This window comes from Lissotriton vulgaris, chromosome 5 (genome assembly GCF_964263255.1).
Source record: "Lissotriton vulgaris chromosome 5, aLisVul1.2, whole genome shotgun sequence".
NCBI lineage: Eukaryota > Metazoa > Chordata > Amphibia > Caudata > Salamandridae > Lissotriton > Lissotriton vulgaris.
In genome coordinates this window covers 1,548,963,790-1,548,985,687 of record NC_141693.1, presented here as the reverse complement: position 1 = coordinate 1,548,985,687, position 21,898 = coordinate 1,548,963,790, and the positions used below count along the sequence as shown (strand labels likewise).

The window sequence follows — 21,898 nt, the reverse complement described above, 5'->3', positions numbered from 1 at the left end:
CTTCGGACACATAGCCACCCCTTCACAATCACACACACAACTCCCTTAGACCAGGCACACAAATATGACACTTTTGCACACATGCGCTTCTTAAACGTGCATAGCAGCGCCCCACACACACTGGCCTCTCATGGCGCATAGCACGACACAATACACAACACAACCCTCTTACACATTAACATAGTAAACAGTCTACACACATATTTATAAATAACTATACAATACAGTAGAGTACAGTACAACAGGACACAGCGGGAGGACAACGGTGCTGTGTATACAATAAACTGCAAATCAGCCACGACCAGAGATGATGGACATGTTTGGGTACTCTCCACACCACCCGTGCATCACGCCACATAACATGCCGTATAATCGAGACTATAAACGTGTAATGTTACTGGCCGCAAACCCCCGCTCCCCACCACTGTAATGTCCACCGTACCTGGATGTGTGAGGGGACCTGCACACCTCCAGTCCTCTCTGACATGTCTACCATTTTGTCTCAAATACCCCGACCGAGGGGTTCCTAGCTTAACTAGGTGTAGCTGATGTGTCCATAGGAATAAATGTCCCACCGGCCTCAGGTTCCCTCCAAAGCAACCTTTCCCGAGCGGCCGCGCTTCCGAGGCACTGAACTAGCTGCCGCCTGTGTGCACGGGCACTAACGTGGCACGGGGGTGTCTATGAGGGCTGGGGGATTCAGGGGAAGAGCGGGACCAGGGCTCGGGACTCTTAGGATATTAGGTGGGTAGGTGGGTAGCTGGACAAGACGGAAAAGCAGGGTTTGAGAGTGAGTTACAGAGGCAGGGCACGGCAGGTGGGGACGGTGACAGGGGGGCACCGAGGGTCACACCGTGCTTGTGCGCAGAGGGATCCCTCCCGGTGCCTGCCAGTCCCCGCGCTCTTCCTGGTTGCACCGCCAGTGCCACAGCCGCCCCAGAGACTCGTACCTGCTTACCTGGAGGTCACCGCGCAGAGCAGGGGCAGAGCCCGGGGTGGGCGGCAGGGGCGCGGGCTGTCAGCACACACTCGATGCCGTGCGAGGGGAGCTTGCACCTCGGCCTTGAGCTCCTCTGGTCCTCCTCTTTCTCCTCAGCCGTGTGCGGTGCCGGAGCTCCGGGTGCACTCGCCAGGCTGTGGGCAGAGCTCCTCGGGCCCAGCGCAGGCTCTCGGCCGCCACCCAGCAGAGCGAGGGGTGACTGCAAGCCCTCAACCCAAATGCCTCCCACAGCAACAGCGCTAGATATGGAGCGTGTAACAAACAAGGAGAAGGAGGCAACAAAGAGAAAAACCGCACGCAGCAACAAAAAAAAAAAAAGGGCCGGGAACAGCTACCGAATCCCACAGCGGCCGACCTAATCAGCGGGAGGAGGGTGGGAACAAACACGGACAGTGGGAGGGGGGCGGGAAAAAGACCACGGCAGGGAAAGAATACAACGGCCGACCGATTCAGCGGGAGGAGGGCGGAAACAGAGACGGACAGCGGGAGGGGGGGCGGGAAAAAGACAGCGGGAAACGAGGACAGCAGCCTACCTCATCACAAGAAGACTTAAAATGGCGACCACAAGCTTTTGAAATTTTTTCGGAATTGGGGGCGTATTTTGCTGTTCTGAGTGACGGACGACGTCACTGTCTAAAGAACAGCAAAAATGACGCCCCCAAATCCGAAAAGGACGGAGCTTGTTTGGAGTGACGCATCTCTCCTCCAATGGCTGGCCTCCGTTTAGGAAGCCAGCCAATGAAGGAGAGAGGGGGCACGGAGGCGGGACATTCACCGCTACTCAGACTCATTAAATCTCCGGCCTAAGACTGCGCAAGCGCAGCCTTTTAGGCCTTCGACCTAAAAAGGGGCTTTGACTCACCACTTTTTTTGGTTACACAATAAAATGCCAGATTTTCAACACGTCGGAAAACATCACACCCCTGCCCAAAATTTCTGAGGGCATGTTTTAGAACTTTTCTCATGCCTGTGCTATGGATTGAGAAATGGACTGGGGCTGTGTGGTATGGAGTGCGGCTTCAAGTGCCCTTTGTGAATAGTGGCTACCTCCCTCTGGCTGCGTTGAGAAGTACTGACAAAGGAGAGAGAATTCGACAATAGCAGTATGACCAGGCCTTTTCTTGCTACCTACATGGAGAGTGGATCTGCTGACCTTTCCCATTACAAAGGGTGTTGCTAATCCATTTCACACAAGTCCTTCACTCCACCCAAGTGAGGCATGAAAGCAGGGTGTGTTTGTGTTACACAGCAAGTATGTACTGTATGGACTTTGAGACTGCAAGGACACCAGAATCCATTTTACTTCCACTTTTTAACACTGCTTCACTATAGAGTGGATAGAGAGCCCGACACATAAGGAAAATGCTACTTACCAGTATGCATCTGATCTTGGCATGTAGAGCTGCAGAGTTGTACACTTACCATTAGATCGCCACCTGGTGTTGGGCTCGGATGATTGCAGGATGTTGTCTTCTTGGAAGGAACCTCTTCGTCGAAGATATCTTCAGGTGCTGGAGCTGATCTCCTCATTTCGTGCCGACAGGCCCTCCGATCCCGGATGGTTTTCTTCGATCGGAAGGATGCACAAGCTGTGCAGGTCAACTCGTCGTGTTCTGGCGATAGACAAAGGTTGCAGACCTCGTGGTGATCGCTATGTGGAAACTTTGCTTGACATACCGGGCATCTTTTGAACGGAGTTCTTTCCATGTGGTGTAGGCCGTACGGCGTCGGTAAGCCCAGCGGCCTGCGTCGATGACAGGAATGGAACTGATGTCGTCGAAAGTATTGTAGTCGATTTCGACATTTCGAAGGTAGTTTTTAGAAGTTTGAGGAAGTTCTGCGCTTCGTAGTTGCTGAAAAGTGTTTTTCTAGCCAGAGCGGAGAAACTTTCATCCGAACCCAGTGGCGGAAAGAAACAATCTAAGGATGGAGCCGATCCCCATGCGCAGTATTGTCCAAGGGAGGAGTCACTTATCTTGTGACTACAAAGACTTCTTCCAAGAAGACAACAACCTGCAATCATCCGAGCCCAACACTAGGTGGCGATCTAATGCTAAGTGTACAATCTGCAGCTCATATGCCTCGAAGATGTAAATTATAGGTTGTACCAAGAACATTCCTGAAAGCCCTCTGAAGTGCGTCAGAGTTCTATGAAGAGAAGGAGAAAACCCTTTTGAAATTCGGACCCTGCCCCTTTTCTGTACAGGTGGGGGAATTTTGCTTCTGTTTTATCACTGTCTCTCCTGGCCCTGTAAGAATCTACCAAGATGCACCCTTTTGCCTATCAAATCTCCAAAACAAAGGCAAGTAACCGAAGTGTAACCCACTCACCTGAAATCCAACATAATTCACCACCCCACGGGGCTACGGAACTCACACTTTAGCCTGCTAGCCCAGTAAATATATGATCGCAGCTCCAAATAGGTGCTGCGGGGGTTTCTCACAGATCAATGCGAAGTGGTCAACAGCAGTGTACCGGTGAAGATATCAGAGCGAGTTTCTTTTTCAACTATCCCCATCTCAGTCAGGTCAAGGGCCAACCACAAAGTCATGCTAGAGGTGTTTGAGGAAAGAGGAGTATTGGAGGTATCACTACAGTAAGGAGCTGAAAGAAATGAAACCCACAGCCCAGCTGACTAAAGAGAAGGTTTGAAAGAAGGACTTAACATCGGAGCACTTCTAGTGATGCCGGTGACGGAGTGGCCTGCTCTGGAGCCATGGTGAAACAGCTTCTGTACCGCCTCGATAATGTGTGTGTCTTGTAAAGCGCACTGCTACCCGGAGGCGTCCAGGCGCTATGACCGCTGGGGAACCCGTCCTGGCTTTCCCTGTGAGATGTTCCCTCCTGGGTATCTCCAAGGTGAAACCAGGCATCCCCGGCGTTTGTGGGGGGCCGTTGTGGAGATGAGGCAAGCTAATGCCCAGAGTTGCCGAGTGTGATCCCTGGTTAGAGTAGGCACCGAGGCGAGAATTATCGAGTCTGCTGACCCTGGTTCACGACCCTGCCGCATTGGGAATTGAACCCTGGTCCCGAGCCATCCTCTGCTTCCGGGTCAGCCGCCTCTAACCAGTGAGCCACACCACCACACAATGTGTGGTGGTGATAATGCATTGCTAGCAGAGCCTTCCATAGGTGTGAGACCTTCTGCTGGGTAGGGTGCTTTGAGGGAGGATATCTTGTTAGAGAAGTTGGCAATCACCTAATAGAAACCTACAACAACTATGTGCTTACACAGCACTCTTGCAGCTGAAGAGAAACCTAAGTAACTTACAGATCAGCACCCTAAGACAGTGTTCAATGCAACAGCCTCTGGGAAAATTGGTGCGTGGGCTCCTAGTAACAACTCTAGTCCCCCACTGCGTTGTGTATCAGACTTGCTGCAATAGGCTCTTTGAATCTTTATGTGCCGTCTAATTAAGGCACTACAACTACATCAATAACCACACATGAAAGATTTCACCATATGGAGACGTAAGGAGTGGGAGAGTTTTTCCCACTACAGGCTATCATACACAACTCCGGTGACCTTTGAGCATGTACTTCCGACCAGTGGAGCAAGCGGACAGCTTGCTGGTGTACACAGATTAGTATGACCAAGTACCGAATGGTAAGACATTGAACCATGATCTAAACACTTGCTTGCCAAAACAAACTTTAATAGCTAAAAGGCACCTAGACAGGGATACTTTTAAGATGGAGAATTACCACAGAAGATGGGAAGCCTGACCCAATGCAGAGAATGGATCATGGGACTATGAACTCTCTGGTACAAGAGGGCAGATTCTCTGCCTGAGGTGGGATCTGCTCACCAGAGGATGGGGAATATAGAGAACCCAGTGGGGAATAACTGCCATCACCAGCCACAGACCATCTGCTCTCAAAACATTGTGTACATACCTCAATTTAGTTATTAGACGTATATCACTTTGATAAAGTAGTTTCACTTGGTAAAGATAAAGGACTAGTTGGGCATTGATTTATGGTGCACGATTGCTGCTATGATTCTTGAGTAAGCCTTGAATCGTTCTTGTTCGCTACACTGAGGATCAAGTGCTAAAAAGGTGTGTACTTGATACTAAGATTTGGGTTCATTAGTAGATTAGGCCACAGGACATCAAAGGTAAAATGCCCCAATTGACAGAAAAGGTGCCACTAAACCAAACTGACAAGTTACTTACCTGCGGTAATGCCTTATCTTGTACAGACAATCTAGCCACAGATTCCTTAACTTAGAATATTCCAGGCATCAGGCGGGATCCGGAAGACTTTTGCTCGAACAATACCATTGCGCCCCAGTAGGTGGCGTCACCTATATATAAGTGCAACCTCAGCGCACTGACATCAGTTACTTATCATGGTTTTCTACATCAGGAGCACGGAGCTGTGAAGTGCACTGACAGTGGTGTGTTCAGAACAACTAGGGCCCTGAAAGCGTTCATTTGACCCTAAAAACCTGTCCGCACTGTGGGGAGGATGGGTTGATCGGTAAAGAATCTGCAGTTAGATTGTACCCCAACTAGATATGGTATTACCAAAGGTAAGTAACTTGTCCATCTAATAGAGACATCAATTTGCAGATTCCTTGTCTTAGAATAGATACCCAAGCAATACCCTCCCCAAGCAATACCATCCCCGGAGGAGGGACTGCGGGTAAGTTTGGACAAAAAAGTACTGCAGAACGGATCAGCCAAAAAGGCCATGCCTGCGGACTTGACAGTCCAGGCAGTAGTGCTTAGTGAAAGTGTGCAGTGTCACCCACGTTGCTGCCTGACAAATGTCAAGGACTGGAACACCACGTTGCAACGATGTGGCTGCAGCCTTAGCTCTGGTGGAATGAGCTCTCAAGCCTTGAGGAAGAAGTTTCTTGGCCAGAGCGTAGAAAATTTTGATGCAGAGGACGACCCATTGTCAGATAAGGAGGCTTGGCTGACAGAGCCTGCAATTCACTAACCCTCCTGGCAGAAGTTATTGATACTAAAAAGGCTGCTTTGATGGAAAGCAGCTGGAGGGAGAAGTTGTGCAAAAGTACAAACGGGGAGCACATCAGGAGGATGAGAATCAAATTAAGGAGCCACTGAGGCATGATGAAAGGAGCAGATAGGAACATATGTATGAGCCCCTTAAGAAATCTTTTCCCAATAGGAGATTTAAATAAAAAGGGTTGGTCTGGCACCCTCAAGAAGGCAGAAAAGGCAGAAAGGAATTCTTTAAGAGTGCCCAGTGCAATGCTTGGCTGTGCAAGGGTGGAAATAAAGAGAAGAACTTGAAAGGGGGAAGCAGAAAGAGGGTCAATAGACTTTTCTGTACAATATTTTACAAATTTCTGCCACACGCAGGCGTACACAGTTTTGCCAGAAGGAAGCCTGACTGCCAAAATCCCATCACAGACTTAGGGAGGAAGGTTGAAGGCTGTCAACTGCTGCCGCTCAATCTCCACACAAGAAGGCGTAGAGTTTACAGGTTCGGGCAGAGGTCCCTAACCTGCTGCCGCAACAGAAGATCCACCCGAAGGTGCAGCCTGATCGGAGGATCAATGCTCACATGAAGAAGCTCGGGATACCCGTCTCTCCATGTCCAGCCCATAGCACAAGAATGACTTTGACCTGGTTGCTCCTGATCTTCTTGAACACTCTGGGGAGGAGTGGAATTGGCAAAAAGGCATACAAGAGACCTGAGCTCCACTTGTCCGATGTCATGTTTTGCTAGAGAAGGAGGTGATGGCTGATCCAGTCCCCAACAAGCCTCACATTATCTTGAAGGGGCAGACTAAGAAGATTTAGAGGCTGCAGAGGGAAGAACTGACTAACTGGACCTCTGGTCAACTGACCCACAGGGTTGAAAGAAGCTGTGCCCACAGCCACATAGCGGTTGCTGAACTTGCAAGGTCTTGTGAGTGGGAGATGGCTGGTAAGGCTGAAAGTCCCTTCCGTGGTCACGAAAGGGGCGAAAAGCAGATGGCAAACAGCTGGGCACTGAGAGGCCCAAGGACTTGGTCTTAGCCCTTAAAGCGCTCCAGAGCCATGTCTGCCTAGTCTCAGAAGAGGTGGGTGCCATAAAAGGGCATGTCCATAAGGGACAGCCCCAGAGGATCTGAGCCAAGTTTTGCGTAGAACAGCCACCATCAATGACATTATTCTGCCCAGAGAGTCAGTGGTGTCAAGCCCACAACGAATAGTAAACATTGCTGCATTTCTCCTGTCTGATACCGGTTGGGATAGAATGGCTTGGGCAGCAGCTGCTCAACCATTTCCCATAATGCGTGAGCTTAACGGCCCAATAGGCATGCAGTGTTCATTGACCATAATGCAAGACTAGAGGAAGAAAAAATTGTCTTGTCCAAACTATGCCATCTCTAGGATTCCATGACCGGGCATGCGGAGGGAAACGTACCCAGAGAGGTGGAGGCCTGAAACACCAAACCCTCACAGGTAGGGTGGTTGGTATGGAATTTCAAGTCACCCAGAGCAGGGCGATGATGGCGGGAAATTGTCCTATTCACGGGGGCGCCTGTTTTGGGCTTGGACCAGGTTTGTCGAAGGACCTCAGTCAAGGCTTTCATTGAAAGGCATGAAGGGTCCTGAGGAGGAGACAACCGGCTGCATGACCTCTATCAAGATGTTAGTCTTGACTTCCAGCTAAGGGAGCTGAAGGTCCAGGACCTTAGCTGCCCTTCTCACCGCCATAGAATATTATATTCCCTCCTGCATTGCCACGGTAGAGGGAGAAAGCAGGCCAGAATCTAGGGAGGTATCCGGTTACTGACCTCACCCATTTCCTCATACCATCCATTTCGTGCTCAGGCTGGCCTTGTAAAGGGTCCAGCGACCCTCTGCCAATTGTCTCCATTCCTAGCCCCAAAACAGAAGGTTTACAAATCTATCTAGGACCCAAGGGTGCCATCAGCATCGGAATCAATGTCTATCTGTGTCTTCAGTGATGAGAATGGGGCTGGCGCTGGGAGTTTCAATGTGGGGGGCCGGCACCGGGGAAGGTCACAGGGTATCTAAAGGCGCTGGTCCAGAACCCCCACTGGATTCATTGGGGGGGGGGCCATCGGCGACAGGGGCTCCGGCTTGGAACCCAATGAAGCCCCACCCGAGACTCTGGGGCTCGAAGGCAGGCAGAGAGGGTCAGATCACCAAAATGAGGCACATATCGCCATAGATGTTTTACAACTGCGCAGGGGTCACTCCAGTCCCAAGCAAGGGAAGAATGATGATCCACATGGAGCTACAACAACCTAGCACTCTATGACTATCTTAATCATGCACTTTTTGACTTTATGTGGGGGGTAACAAAGAGGTCTTTTGTCAGGACTGACATTTGATAAGTGTGACTTTACCAATCAATGCAGTGTATGTTGTGTTAGTTCTTCATGGAGGCTTATTCCAATATTTATGACTGATATGTAGCATGTGGTGTTATCTTTGTACAAGGTAACTGGGGCCTACAATCATGAAAACATTTTAGTAATTGTTTAATTATGAGAAGCATTCTTCTCTCAGCTTTGCATGTCTAAGAGGTACTCGTTTAGCACTTTAAAATTGTTATCTCTTCAGTTCTAAACAGCATACCTTGCAAGAAGAAATAAACTGAACAAGCAAGAGACACAAATATCCCCCACCTACCTCCCCAGCCTCCACGATGTACAAACATGCATAGTTGCTTTATGCAGGTCTACAGCACTTGCCCTCTGTCACCATGAGAATATGTTGCCTGCTCTAAGAGAGAAGGTGTAAACAGAGTATAGAGGACACTCACTTGGACATTAGCTTCTGGATGTGACATGCGTACAGTGTTGGGTCGTTCTGTTCTTCTGGAGTCGGATGGTAGACAGGCAGGAACTATTCGATCATAATAAAAAAAAAAATTATATGAGAAGAAATACAAGAATCAGGGCTCAGACTAGCAGACACAGAAGGTACTGTTGGTTAAGCGGTATGGCAGGAGAGATGTCCAACTATGAAAAGGTGTAGCATGGGTTTGAGGGCAATGAAGGAAGTTCAGGAAATCAAGAATATCCCAGATATTGAAAGCAGAATGACTATGACCAATGTACGGGCAACTGTTTTTATAAAGACACCAATGACTACGAGGAATGCTAACACATTGTGATTAAGCTGGGACAAAACAATGACATTATTTCATTTTAATTATCTGTCTTATGAAAATTGTTCCTCTCAGATATGGATCACTGCATTACAATATTGGACAGATGAAATTCAGTGAAATTAAACATATGAAACAACTATCATTTTGCATAGAAATACATGCTAAGACTGCCCTAGGACATCTGTCAATTTTATCACACAGTCGTTGAGAAATCACTATCCTGAAAATACAAAATATTGTTTAGCAGGTTATCCATTGCCTTTACAGTGCCACCAAAAGTAAATGCCACTACTCTTTAGAAATCATGAACAACAAAGATGAAGCACAACATTTGAAAGAATAGAAGAAAATGAAGGCTACAGTAAATCAAGCTTGTACAACATTCTTGTAATTTCAAAACACTTTGGGGTCTGTCTCTCCAAAAGTAGACTGGGTCTTAGCCCTCTATATGGTCTTGGAATACTAAGGTGATTTGCAGTCTCCTACTTAAAAGCATAACACGCAGCATCTAGCCTTTACCAAGGGTAGGAGCAAAACAAACACATTGTGTAATACTATGTACAAATTAAATAAAATCAAATATCATACGCAATTCAACCTGTATTTTCGGTAAAACTTATGTGGTAATTGCACAGGATACATTTTGGTATAACTTATGTGATAATTGCATAGGGTACAACATGCCATTACTATGGCATCACAGCAGACTTATTAGTCTGGGAATCCAAAATATTCACAGGTTTTAATTTGAGTCTGTACTCTGATTCAGTTTTGTTGCTATTAAGGATTATTTAAACTGCAACTAAGTTTAACCGTTTAGGTAATCTGCACCCCAGCAACGCTTGAAGGAGCTGCTATATACAGTCTTAATGCACAAGGTTGATTAAATTAAAAAAAACGCGTATTGGCATTTACAGAGTATGTTCTCACAAAGCTAAAAGACAATACGCATTCTAAACAAGTAGTACTTTATCCGTCGTGTGTTTGCCATTAAGATGCAGTATGTGTGCAGGACAAGATGGTGAGCTCCTATGTGTAAGCAGGTTATGACCCTCACAGATAGAAAGTCTGCGAACCTGGTGTTCAAGAGCTAGATCATCAGTCTATTCTCTTTGTCAAAAGCAAAACTCACATTTGCCTCCATTTCTAGTGTTGCTGCCTCTCAACAGGAGCAGGTCCAGGTTTTCGTCTGACCCCAATAATCACACAGAGGACCAGCCCAAACTATATGACTGGGAATGCTGGGCGCAGAGGTCTGCAAAATCTGGCCAGCAAGACAGCTTGCACCTCCAAGACTGAAGGAACCAAAGAACTATTGAAAGTGGTAGACCCATGCCAATCAGAGGGATGTATGCATGGGTGGAGTTAGATTAGGAATTGCCCCACGTACATACTGTTGATATAACCATAAGAGTGGGCCTAGCACTGCTAGCAATAATTCTAAATGTGTTTTATACTTAAGTACTTTATGTTTGTGTTATAAAGATATAATGCATGTTTAATACAAACGTTTTTACATACATCCTGTGTGAAGTCTCTTTTGTGATGCTCAGTGTAGTTATCTTGAGTGCTTGTTGGGCCTTTGCTTTACACATTGCGTCTGGATTAAGCCGGACTGCTCCGTGCCAGGCTACCCAACTGTGAGCACAGGTTATGCAGCACATGTAATCACCCATCCTTGACGGGAGCGGTAGGTTCTGCTTGGATGGGGGCATCCCTTTAGCCAACCAGAAAGGACTGGTTCTAACAGCTGTTCTTTCCTCTAGCTGCTAAATCAAGGTCATGTATAACACCAACTGGACAATGATATTTTAACGTGTTATACTGTATTTGTGTTTTAAAGAACCTCCACCTCTTGGAAAAAGCCTCGACTGCTCGTCCAGACTCTCCAATTAGATTGTACCAGTAATGGTTCCAGGGGACAGGAGTTGTAAGCAACAGCACCTACAAAGCATACTGACAGTAAGGAAAAACATCTTATCAATGCAATCACTGAAACCACAGACTGTGGTTGAATGTCTGCCCACAGAAAGAGCTCATGTTGATCTGGGGAGTTTAACTTTATTTGCAAAATGTCACATGGTGACTGACTTAATAGCGGTCGGTGGAAGAAATGTCGCCATCACCTGTTCACCAAGATATAGTACTAGAGGCGGCAAGAACTATGATGGAACACTACACTATTGTGTTTAAAGTGAATTAATATGTTACTTGAAATGTGGACAAAGTTCAGTTTTGTTGCAACTTTTATTATCAAAATTCTGAAAAAGAGCTTCCTACTTATTCCGGCGGGACTCACAGTAGAAGTGGACATCGCTTAAATCACATTGCGCTTAAACTATTGAAACACTTAATATTTAAACATCAATAAGTCCTCAAAAAACAGACTGCAGGTCACTCAGAATGTGGCAGCATGCCTGGTTCTGAATATTCCTAAACAACTCTAAGTTAGGGAGGGCATGTGCTCCCTTCACTGGCTGCCTGATAGGAAGCATGTGAAATATAAAGTGCTTTGCATGGTATATTTGGCTCTTCAATAAACACAAAAAATGAGTGGAGAGGGTCAACCATATCTACAACTCTACCATACCGAACCCCCTGAGTTACAATTATACACACGTAGAGGGGTGGAGAGACTCACAATAAACCCCAATGCAACCCGCACAACAAAATAAATATGATTGTTTTGAAAATACTGCCCTCACTCACACACCTAAGTCTGTGACATGCTTCACCATCGGGTCTGCTTACAATACGCCCAGGTGTAGCCACAATCTGGAGGGAGCATAGGGGAGGGGTTTGAACATAAAAGACCAAAGGACACAATACAAAACCAAACAACATATATACATAAACAGAAATGTGATCAGTGAATGTCACCCAGTGACTGGAACTGAAGTGAAACATGTGCGGTTAATAAGGAAGTGTTAAAACTGGTTTGAGGATACCAAGCAATACTTTATTAACAGGTTCCTCAACCAGGATTAAAAGAAAAGAAAGGATGGGTAGTGTTTCCAAGAGAAAATAAAGTTCTCAAAACAACCCTCCTAATACCGCTGTTGTCAACATGTTTCGACCGACTTACTGCGCCACGAGGGTCACCCCGGTCTTCTTCAGGACGTGTGTTGCTATCAGTCCTGCTATTGGTCGAACCGTAATTCGGTCAAAGTACCATTTAACTGATCACTCAGGATTCCAATTGAATTGACATGTGTGGAGGGGATCCAGACAACACGGGAAACATACGCGAGTTTATTACAGATGTAAACTCAACATGGCGTCCTGCAGGTAGGTCTCCCAAGAACACAACTGTTCGGAGGAAAAACCTCGCTGGATTGCCTGCTCTCGGATCGTAATATTTGACTGCTCACCATCAAGGTCTTGAGCCCCTGAGAAAAACATTTCACTCGCATACTCCGAAAAGGCAGCTAAAATAATCTTATCTTATGAAGGTGGCTATTCTTAGATTTTGGAAAGCCAGGTGCGGTAGGCACTCCTTTTTGATAGCATCAGCTGAACTGTGAAAGATTCTGCCTAAACATATTGTGACCATGGACTCCTTTGAAGCTTTCTGCAAACAATTGAAAACCTGGCTCTTCTTTCTCCTATGGTTGCTGTTCTCTGGTTGTAGCAGATGTTTTTTCAGTACAGACTTTAGTGCTTTGAAGCCTTTGGGCATAGTGCGCTTTACAAATCTAATTCCATTCCACTATAACCAAGACTTTGTGGAAAGTTCCCATGCCCGCAGCATGAATCCTGGAAGGAGATACAGTCAGAGATGTTGGAGTAGGTAGCTTTGACATTTGGGTAATGTATCCCTCTCAAGAGTCAAGTGTGTGAGGGCTGTTTGGCTCAGTGTGAATAATCTCAGTCAGAGATCATCTTGAAATTTGGGACTGTCTCAATGAGCTTGAATGAGAGGGGTTTCAGATCAAACAACACCATGAGCTTCACTTTTGGACTTCTTAAGTGTGAACCTGGAGCAGATTTTCTAGGCAGAATTTCAGTACAAGAGGATGTGCTATAGGAAAATAATCTTTTTGATAAGCACCCTTGGCAGCAACAGGTGTCTCCATGGCCATTTTCATACTAGTTAGAGGTGAAATACACTGATCTTGGAGAGGATGTATGGCTCCATGTTGAACATACATGCTACAGCCGGCAAAAGAAGCCTTAACACCAAGCTCCGGAATCATGAAATATGCTTGTACATTATCTGCCTTGATATAGATGGTGTGTGGGCTGGCTGGCACACACAGCTTAAATGCCTAATTTCTGAATGGTGACATAATAGACAACCTGTACATTGAAAGTGCCCTCTACTGTCATGATGGCAGACATTTAGCAGGTCACTCATGTGCAATACCGATGCTTTGGTGTTGTTTGGAATGGCATTAACAACAATGTGTGAGGATGCTTTCGGATTTATTTCACCTAGAGGCAGGACAATGCGTATAACAAAAGGTGGAATGTCAGTGGGCAGAAAATGTCCCAAAAAAGCTTTAAAAAATGAGATTCCAAGCCAAAAATGACTAGAATATCTTCAAGCATCTTATCCAATTATTTGACAAATATGAGATTTTTCTATTAAGAAATAGTTAGAATGATAATTGGAGGGTCCAGAGATCGTGTTCACAGGACTAGACAAAGAACTGAAATTTCAAAAGCAGGGCAGTATGGTTAAGTGGAACTACTGGAATGTGGGTCAGACTAGGGGTACCCTTCCAGCTAACCCAGAAGGTGATTGACAGGGAGGGGAGCTACGTACTCATTAATGGTGTTTTGAATGGCAGGGAGGTCACCATAGGTAGTATTTATGCCCCGAATAGGGACCAGTTATCCTTTTTGAATCAGCTCTCCGGTGTCCTGGCGAGCTTTCCCCATTAGCATTTGATTTTAGGAGGCGACTTCAATTGTGTGTATGATGTGCAGCGGGATAGGTCTACACCTCTGCTGCGAAGTGCCGCAGCTGCCTCCATAGCTAGGGGACTCTGTGGCTGGGCTTCTGGTTGTGAGATTCATGATGTCTGGCGCCTCCAACATGCTGCCGGGAGGGAGTATTCTCATTATTCTCCTCTATACGATCTACACACACGTCTTGACATGTTCTTTTGCTCCCCCACTTTGTCCCCCTTGTTGTCTGGAGCTGAATATCTTGGCAGGGCCCTTTCTGACCACAGCCCTTTACTTATGGCTTTTACTCCGCTCCCTGAGAGACCCCGATACCGCGGTGGAGACTGAACACTTCTTTGTTGGAGGATGATGGGTTCCGTCATGTGCTTTCCGCGGCGGTCGGTGACTATTTTCTGGCTAATCAGGGCACTGATAGTTTGCCGCTAGTGGAGTGGGAGGCGTTTAAGGTGGTGACTAGGGGCCTCTGTATGGGTCAGACTGTGGGCAACTGTCGTTTGGTGACCCAAGAGCTAGAGGAGTTGGAGTCCCGAATTCTGGCCCTGGACAGGGCGCTTGCTGTAGAGTGGGGGAGGGGTTGGGGTCCACGGGCAGCTAACCGCATTCAAGAGACTGTATAGGGCCACCTGGGATAGGTTACGGTTAGTGGATCATTGCGTATCGGGCCACTCAGCACGCAGAGGGAGGCAGGGCTGGGAGGCTCTTGGCTTGGTTAAATAAATCTGATAGTAGAGGTGTGCCAATCCTGGGTGTTACGGATCTTGGTGGCCACACGCTCTCCTCCTCGAGGGCGATCAAAAACGCATTTATAGAGTATTATGAACGGCTTTATGATTCCAGGAGGAAGCCTTGCGTTTGTATTGGACTACCCAGTCCGTGGTGTGCCTGGATGAGGCTGCTAGTGACCCACTGGGCCTCCCAATTCGTGCAGGCGAGATTTGAGCAGCGGTCCGGGATATGGCCCAAGGTAAAACACCTGGGCCTTACCGGCCGAATTTTATAGAACCTATATTGACATACTGGCCCGCAGCTTGAACACGTTTATGCCTCTACCTTCCAGGCTAAGCAGTTAACACCCACGCTACGTGAGGCGCTCGTTATCCCTTTGTCCAAGACAAAGACTGAGCACGCTCCCTTGACTGAGTTCCGTCTTCTCTCCATATTGAACATGGATTTCAAAATACTGAGCAAGGTATTGGCCTGGAGACTCCTCGCCACATGGTTGCCTGGTCCATGTTGACCAAAATGGTTTTATTCCCTCCTGCTTAACGTCCAATAACCTCAGACGGTTGTACCACGTCATGTTTCACTCTGACCTACGCGACTATCCAGATGCAGTGGTGGTGGCAATTGACTTCGAAAAGCATTCTACACCTTCCGTTGGGACTTTTTGTGGGCGGTTATGGGTAGCATGCAGTTGGGAGAGGAATGGTTGCAGTGGGTCCGTCTCCTCTATGGGAAGCCTCCTGCCAGAGTGCGCACAGGGACAACTGTTTCGACTTCCTACCCTATTTATAGGGGGACCAGGCAGGGATGCCCCCTGTCACCGTTGCTCTTTGCCTTGACAATGGAGCCCCTGGCGGCGCAGATCCGGAGAGAGGAAGTGGCTTTGGGGATATCCTTGGGCAGGGCCCACCACATTATTTCGCTATATGCAGATGATGTCTTGATTCATCTTCGTGATGGTGCACAGGGAGTCCGTCCTATACTGACCATCCCGGAGGAATTTGCCATTTATTCAGGCCTGCGCGTCAATGGGAAGAAAACCTTTGTGTTCCCGCTGCATCCCTCTGTGGGCAGACCCCTGTCCTTACCGACCACTATAGAATGGGCGCCGATATTGTCTAAATATTTGAGGATACGAGGCTATCATTCACAGGCCGATTTATTTGAAGGGAATCTCGGTGGCACCATCCGAGCACTTCGGGGGCATGTGGCCTTTTGGCGCACTCTTAAGTTGCCAATTATGGCACATGTAACGTTATCTAAAATGGTGGTCCTACCCCGCCTACTATATTACTTTGTTAACCTCTCAGTGCTGATACCGTGATCCAGTTTTAAACTATTAGATGGACTTTTGAGAGACCTGTTGTGGGATAGTGGCCGCAATAGTGTGTCCTTGCAGGCGCTGAGGCTCCCCTCAGTGGATGGTGGTCTGGGGACCCCAGACTTTGAAGCCTATTATCTCGCGGTGCAATGGCAGTGGCTAGCCAGATGGCTTGATGGCAGAGACTTGGCCACATTGCCGCTTCCCGCAGGTGCTGTACAGACTGAGCTCCTTCCCAGGCTTCTCTGTGGATGTCGGAAACTTCTCCATATGGGCGTGTTGCTTTCCATGGCAGTGCGATGCTGAAATCGGTGCACTGGGCCAGGGACAGACTAATTTGCATATAGCCAGGTTCTGAGCTGGGATGGTGCAGTGAGCTAAATAACGGTGATGGATCAAGCCCTGATCTTTGGACTGGGTAAGAGTGGTCTGCTTAATTCAGACACTCTGTTCATCACCACCCCCGTTTTTGAATCGTTTCTGGCCACTATAGGTGTGGCAGGGTATACTCAGACATGAGTCCCTTGCTCACTGCACCATCAGGATTCAAGCTAGCCAGGCCGACGACGGCTGAAATGCCAGAAACCGGTCCCCGGAAGCTTGTTTCCTTTCCGGTAAAGAATTGGCTTGGTAGTTTGGTCTACCCTGTTCCCATGATGCACTGGGCCAGGGTCAGACTAATTTGCATATAGCCAGGTTCTGAGCTGGGATGGTGCAGTGAGCTAAATAACGGTGATGGATCAAGCCCTGATCTTTGGACTGGGTAAGAGTGGTCTGCTTAATTCAGACACTCTGTTCATCACCACCCCCGTTTTTTAATCGTTTTTGGCCACTATAGGTGTGGCAGGGTATACTCAGACATGAGTCCCTTGCTCATTGCACCATCAGGATTCAAGCAAGCCGGGCCGACGACGGCTGAAATGCCAGAAACCGGTCCCCGGAAGCTTGTTTCCTTTCCGGTGAAGAATTGGCTTGGTAGTTTGGTCTGCCCTGTTCCCATGATGCACTGGGCCAGGGACAGACTAATTTGCATATAGCCAGGTTCTGAGCTGGGATGGTGCAGTGAGCTAAATAACGGTGATGGATCAAGCCCTGATCTTTGGACTGGGTAAGAGTGGTCTGCTTAATTCAGACACACTGTTCATCACCACCCCGTTTTTTAATCGAAATTGGTGCATGTCACGTACCGAAACTAGATTGTTATACACCCCTAGTCTTCCGCTGGTGTGTCTTCCTCAGTCTGGGATGGGCCCCCCGTTTTCACAGCGCCAATTGGCAGGTTGGGAGGAAGCTGGCGTGTTGACAGTTGGAGACTGTTACAGAGACGGGGAGCTGCTCCCTCTGGATGACTTTTTAGACTATCACGAACTCCCGGAAGGGCAATTCTTAAACTACCATAAAATAAGAAGGGCGATCGCACGGTGGAACCCGAGCCTCACCCAGCCCTTCATGCGGTGGTGAAGTTGGGTTCAGCGGGGCACCTGGTGTGCCTTCTCTACCTTGCAATATTGGAGTTGAGTCCGGGTTCCACAAGAAAGTCTTGAGGAATACGGCCTTTAAAGTCCTTCAATTTAATACATCCATTGAACATATCTTACCCCGCACAGGCTGAATGTGGTTTATAGTAGAGTGGATAGGTCTTTTGCGCCAGGTGTCTGTTGGAAGATGCAGATTTTGACCACATGATTTGGTCCTGCCCGTGGCTCTCTGCTTACTGGGTTGGAATTTTGGATATTGTTAATAGGGTGCTGTCCCGTACGTTGGTGTGTGCTCCTGAGGTTTGCCTATTGGGATTTTTACCCCCGAGACCTAAAGCCCGTAAGTTAGGACATAGGTTTGTTGATCTGGCCTTCCTTTTAGCTAAAAGATGGATAACGCTTGGTTGGAGATCTGCGCATCCCCCTCTGGTGACCTTATAGGAGGCGATGTCTCATGTTGGGCTAGAGCAGAGGAGCGGGCCCCGATTGTGGAAGACAGAATTACCAAATGGCGTCGACAGTATTGGGAACCATGGGGAGATATCCTTGCAGCATGGGAGGCCAGACATGCATCGGACCGTTCTGAGAGGACCGACTCGCCAGAGTCTACGATCTAGGTTGTTCTAGTCGCTTGTCACTGGGGATCTCACTCCCCCCCCTCCCACTTAAGGTGGGGTGTTATGCCCTCCCTCTCCCCTCCCACCTCTGCTTGGCTCCATCACTCCATTCCCCCTCCCCCCTCTTTTTTCTTTCTCCCCAGTCTCTACCTGGAGACTTGTTACATATTTTATCTTTCATATGGGAGCACGTGGATCCCTGGCAGTTGTTAGGTGTTTTGTTTAATTTCTGTAAATTTCATTTTTGACAGTTTTATAGACATGTGTCGCTTTTCAGATTAATTTTTCTATTATTTGCTCTGGCCTTACATTCAAGGGTGTGATGACCCTTTTGGGTAACCTTTTTTTCAAAATATGTAGACAGTCGTGGGTGGATTAGCCCATAAAAGATCAATATGTGGTCTAGGAGGAGAATGTCCCGCAATCTTTATCACACGGTGTGCACTCCTTTGCTTCTCCCACTCTCAGGTCCCACAACCTTTTTTTGCTTTTGGGGCTGCGAATTGCCAAATATTGTGGGGTATTCCCATTTCAAAAGCATGTTAAAATGGCTGTTATGTAATGGATTTTCTTTATTTGTGCTTGTGATATGAAGCCGCCTTCCTAGCCAAACAAGGAGCCCACTGTCTCGCACCTTCACGTGACTATACCCCAGTGTGGCTAGAAATCGAGAAAGAAATTCTAGACGGTATTGCCCCTAGCGTGGCTCTCTCGTCTAACCTAAACAAACTAACCCACTCTAAATCAATATTTCATAACACCAAATCTGCTCTCCTAAAGTTTGACAGAATCCTAGAAAACAGCATTCGGGGCTCACAATGGGAATCCTTATGGGACAACCGTAACATTTTGTACAAGGGTAAACCTCTGCACAATGCGACATGGATCAAAAAAGGCATACTGTTCCCATATCAACGATTTGCGGGGTCATATTCTACACCATTCAGTGACTTGCAAATCAAATACGATCTTGAACCAATTGAATTTTATAACTTCCTAAACGTAAAAACAGCATTGTCCAAAACTAAACTCTCCCCGACACCACCCTCCCTCCCTCCCAACATACCTTGCCAGATTAAACAGACTAGGACACCAGGTTTCCTTCCTCTATAGACTCAGTCGTCCCCAACAATCTAGCCTCACTGCCCCAATTACACAATTCTGGAATAACCTTTCATCCAGGCCAATCACAGAACTAGATTGGACCAGCACATGGGTATCTTGCACGAGACACAAAATCAGCCCTACACTATCTAAAACAAAATACTGGCTCCTTCATAAGGCCTTCTGGACCCCGGCGCGATTATATGCTCACAACATCACCCCAGACGCCTTTTGCTGGAACTGCAAACGTGCGGAAGGAGACTTATCACACATTATCCTAGAATGCGACTCTGTAGCACATTTTTGGGAGAGGATATTCGAGTTTATCTAAAAACTATTCCACATTACACCAGCAAAAGAGCTCCCTTACCTAGTTTTCGGATACACCCAGGACCCATCCCTTGACGCAGACGATAAGGCACTACTTGACCTCCTCCTCACAGCCGCGGCCAAGACAGTCCTTAGCAACTGGAAAGATACCAGCAAAGCCAACTTCGCAGGGTGGCTGAATTGGATAATCGGCTTACGTGGTGCAGATAATATTGCACTCCAACAGACACCATGGCGCCCTCCCACGAGAAAACTGTGGTCGACTCTTGACAACTATTTCACGACACATAAGCCACCTTAAAATGGTCCCCACACCGTCCACGATCCATTAACAAGTGTTTGCAGACTCCCATCATTGTATTATTTATCATAGTACATTTTCCTTTCCGAATGAGTAAAATGCTGTTGGAATACAATGTCTGTTACTAAAATGGTATTGAGTATAAGACACGTGCTCTCCTGCTTTAGACAAAATATCAACCATGTACTTTTATATTGACATTTACTATGGATGTAAAGTAGCGTACAGTCATTTTAAACAGTGAAATTCTGAGTCTAATTATGCTACTGGATCTACTTTTTGTATGTTATGCTGAAACAACCAATAAAAACTTATTGAAATTAAAAAAAAAAGTAAATCAAACAGATTAAAAAAAAAAAAAGTGGAACTACTGGATCTTAAAGGAGCAGGATTGCTTCCCAAATTTATATAGCCGCTGTTCTTTTACCACACTTACGTTTGTATCTTGTAAAACAGTGTGAAGATTATGCTTACAACCCGTGTGTCCAGTGAAAAGAAGAACACATTCACTTTAGGTAAACTAGCTCACAGCAGGTGCATTTATACAATTTTCCAATTTGCGTTATATACAAGAAGAGTTCACACATTTCAAAACAAAACAGTGGGGTTAGAGCTAGCCAAATAAAATGAGGTACACTTGGACTAAATATGTAATTCAGAATGTACAACCGTGAGTAGTCCTCCTGAAAAGAAAGGATTGATTGAACAGTCAATTTCACCACGTAATCTCGAAAGGATATTATAATGTTTCTTTTTAATTAAGTGTCTGAATTATTTGTGTTATGCATCATGCAATGAGATGAACCACAGAACTCCAGCTCTCGTTACCAGATTAACCTTCGGCAGACACGTTTCTCCATTTACACTCTTTTGCCTTATGCGATCTCAATAGGCCCTGGTACACAAACAAGTTTCTCATTATTTTACGTTGTTCAAATTTGAGTCAACTCTATAATTATGACCAACTTGTAGTACCTCCCAAAAATTCTCCCAATAATTCTTTCAGTCTCATTTGATTAGAGCTATATGCACCAGGCACTACAACGGTGGCAGTCAGGGAAACATTAGGACTCTACTTATGATGCAGTTCATGGCACATATATCGAGAAATATGATCAAGTTAAGTCAGACTTTTGTTAGTGATTAACTGCAATATATGCTTTGCACTTGCTAGAGACTTACCTTGTGTGTCACTCCACACAATTTGTCCCGTCCCGCCCTTTGCACAGCTAGATGGGAGGAGAAAGCACCATCATCTTCACTGAAGTTGTATTATGGGACAAAAAGGGTGTCTCTATTTCTGTCACCGATCATTTCCTCATTCAATGGGTAATACCAGAGCATGTCTGAATCAACTCAAGGAGATTCAAGGATCGCAGTATGAATACTTTGAACTTGAGGCCTGCGAAAATGTTCCCTTATCTAATCTGGTTTCAAAGAAGAAAGTCACTTGCTTTAATGTGTACCCAAACATTACAATGTAACTATCAGTATGTACTATCATACCTAGGAAACAATACTACTCAGCACAAAATGTTTGTATCCAAAACAAACAGATTACCAAACACAAACCTCAAAATTAGAAATCATAACAATAATCTAGGCCGCCAAACCAGTAGCTTATGTCCACGCTCACTGAAGACTAGGACCAAGCAAAAGCGCAAGACATATCAAAGTCTCAACATGCTACAAAAACTCTGTTCCTGCAATAAAACTGAAGTGTTCAATCTTAGAACTCAGCATGAAACCCTCTTACCTACCACTAAACTCGTGCATTCAGTGGCTTAGTACCCATAGGGACAGCCTTACTGATAAGTGAGAAACCTCTGAAACCAATGCAAAGCAATGGTAGACAGTATAAAATTTTAGTGTCCAGCAAAACATTACGGGCCCAGAAAACCTTACTAACATCTACCATAAAGTTAAAATACACACACCCCAAAAAATCAACCAACCAAAACACCTTGCTCTTGTCACTCAATTAAGCAACCAGAAAT

General features: G+C 46.5%; 1 protein-coding gene across 2 annotated transcripts in view; it reads right to left on the bottom strand.

Annotated features, from left to right (window-relative positions):
* LPCAT4 (lysophosphatidylcholine acyltransferase 4) overlaps positions 1-21,898 on the bottom strand; it is a 592,186-nt gene that overhangs the window by 106,229 nt on the left and 464,059 nt on the right. For both annotated transcript variants that reach the window (XM_086923609.1, XM_086923610.1), the window contains exon 9: positions 8,763-8,845. In XM_086923609.1, coding sequence (XP_086779735.1) covers positions 8,763-8,845 — 83 coding nt within the window. The remainder of the gene's footprint in view (positions 1-8,762; positions 8,846-21,898) is intronic.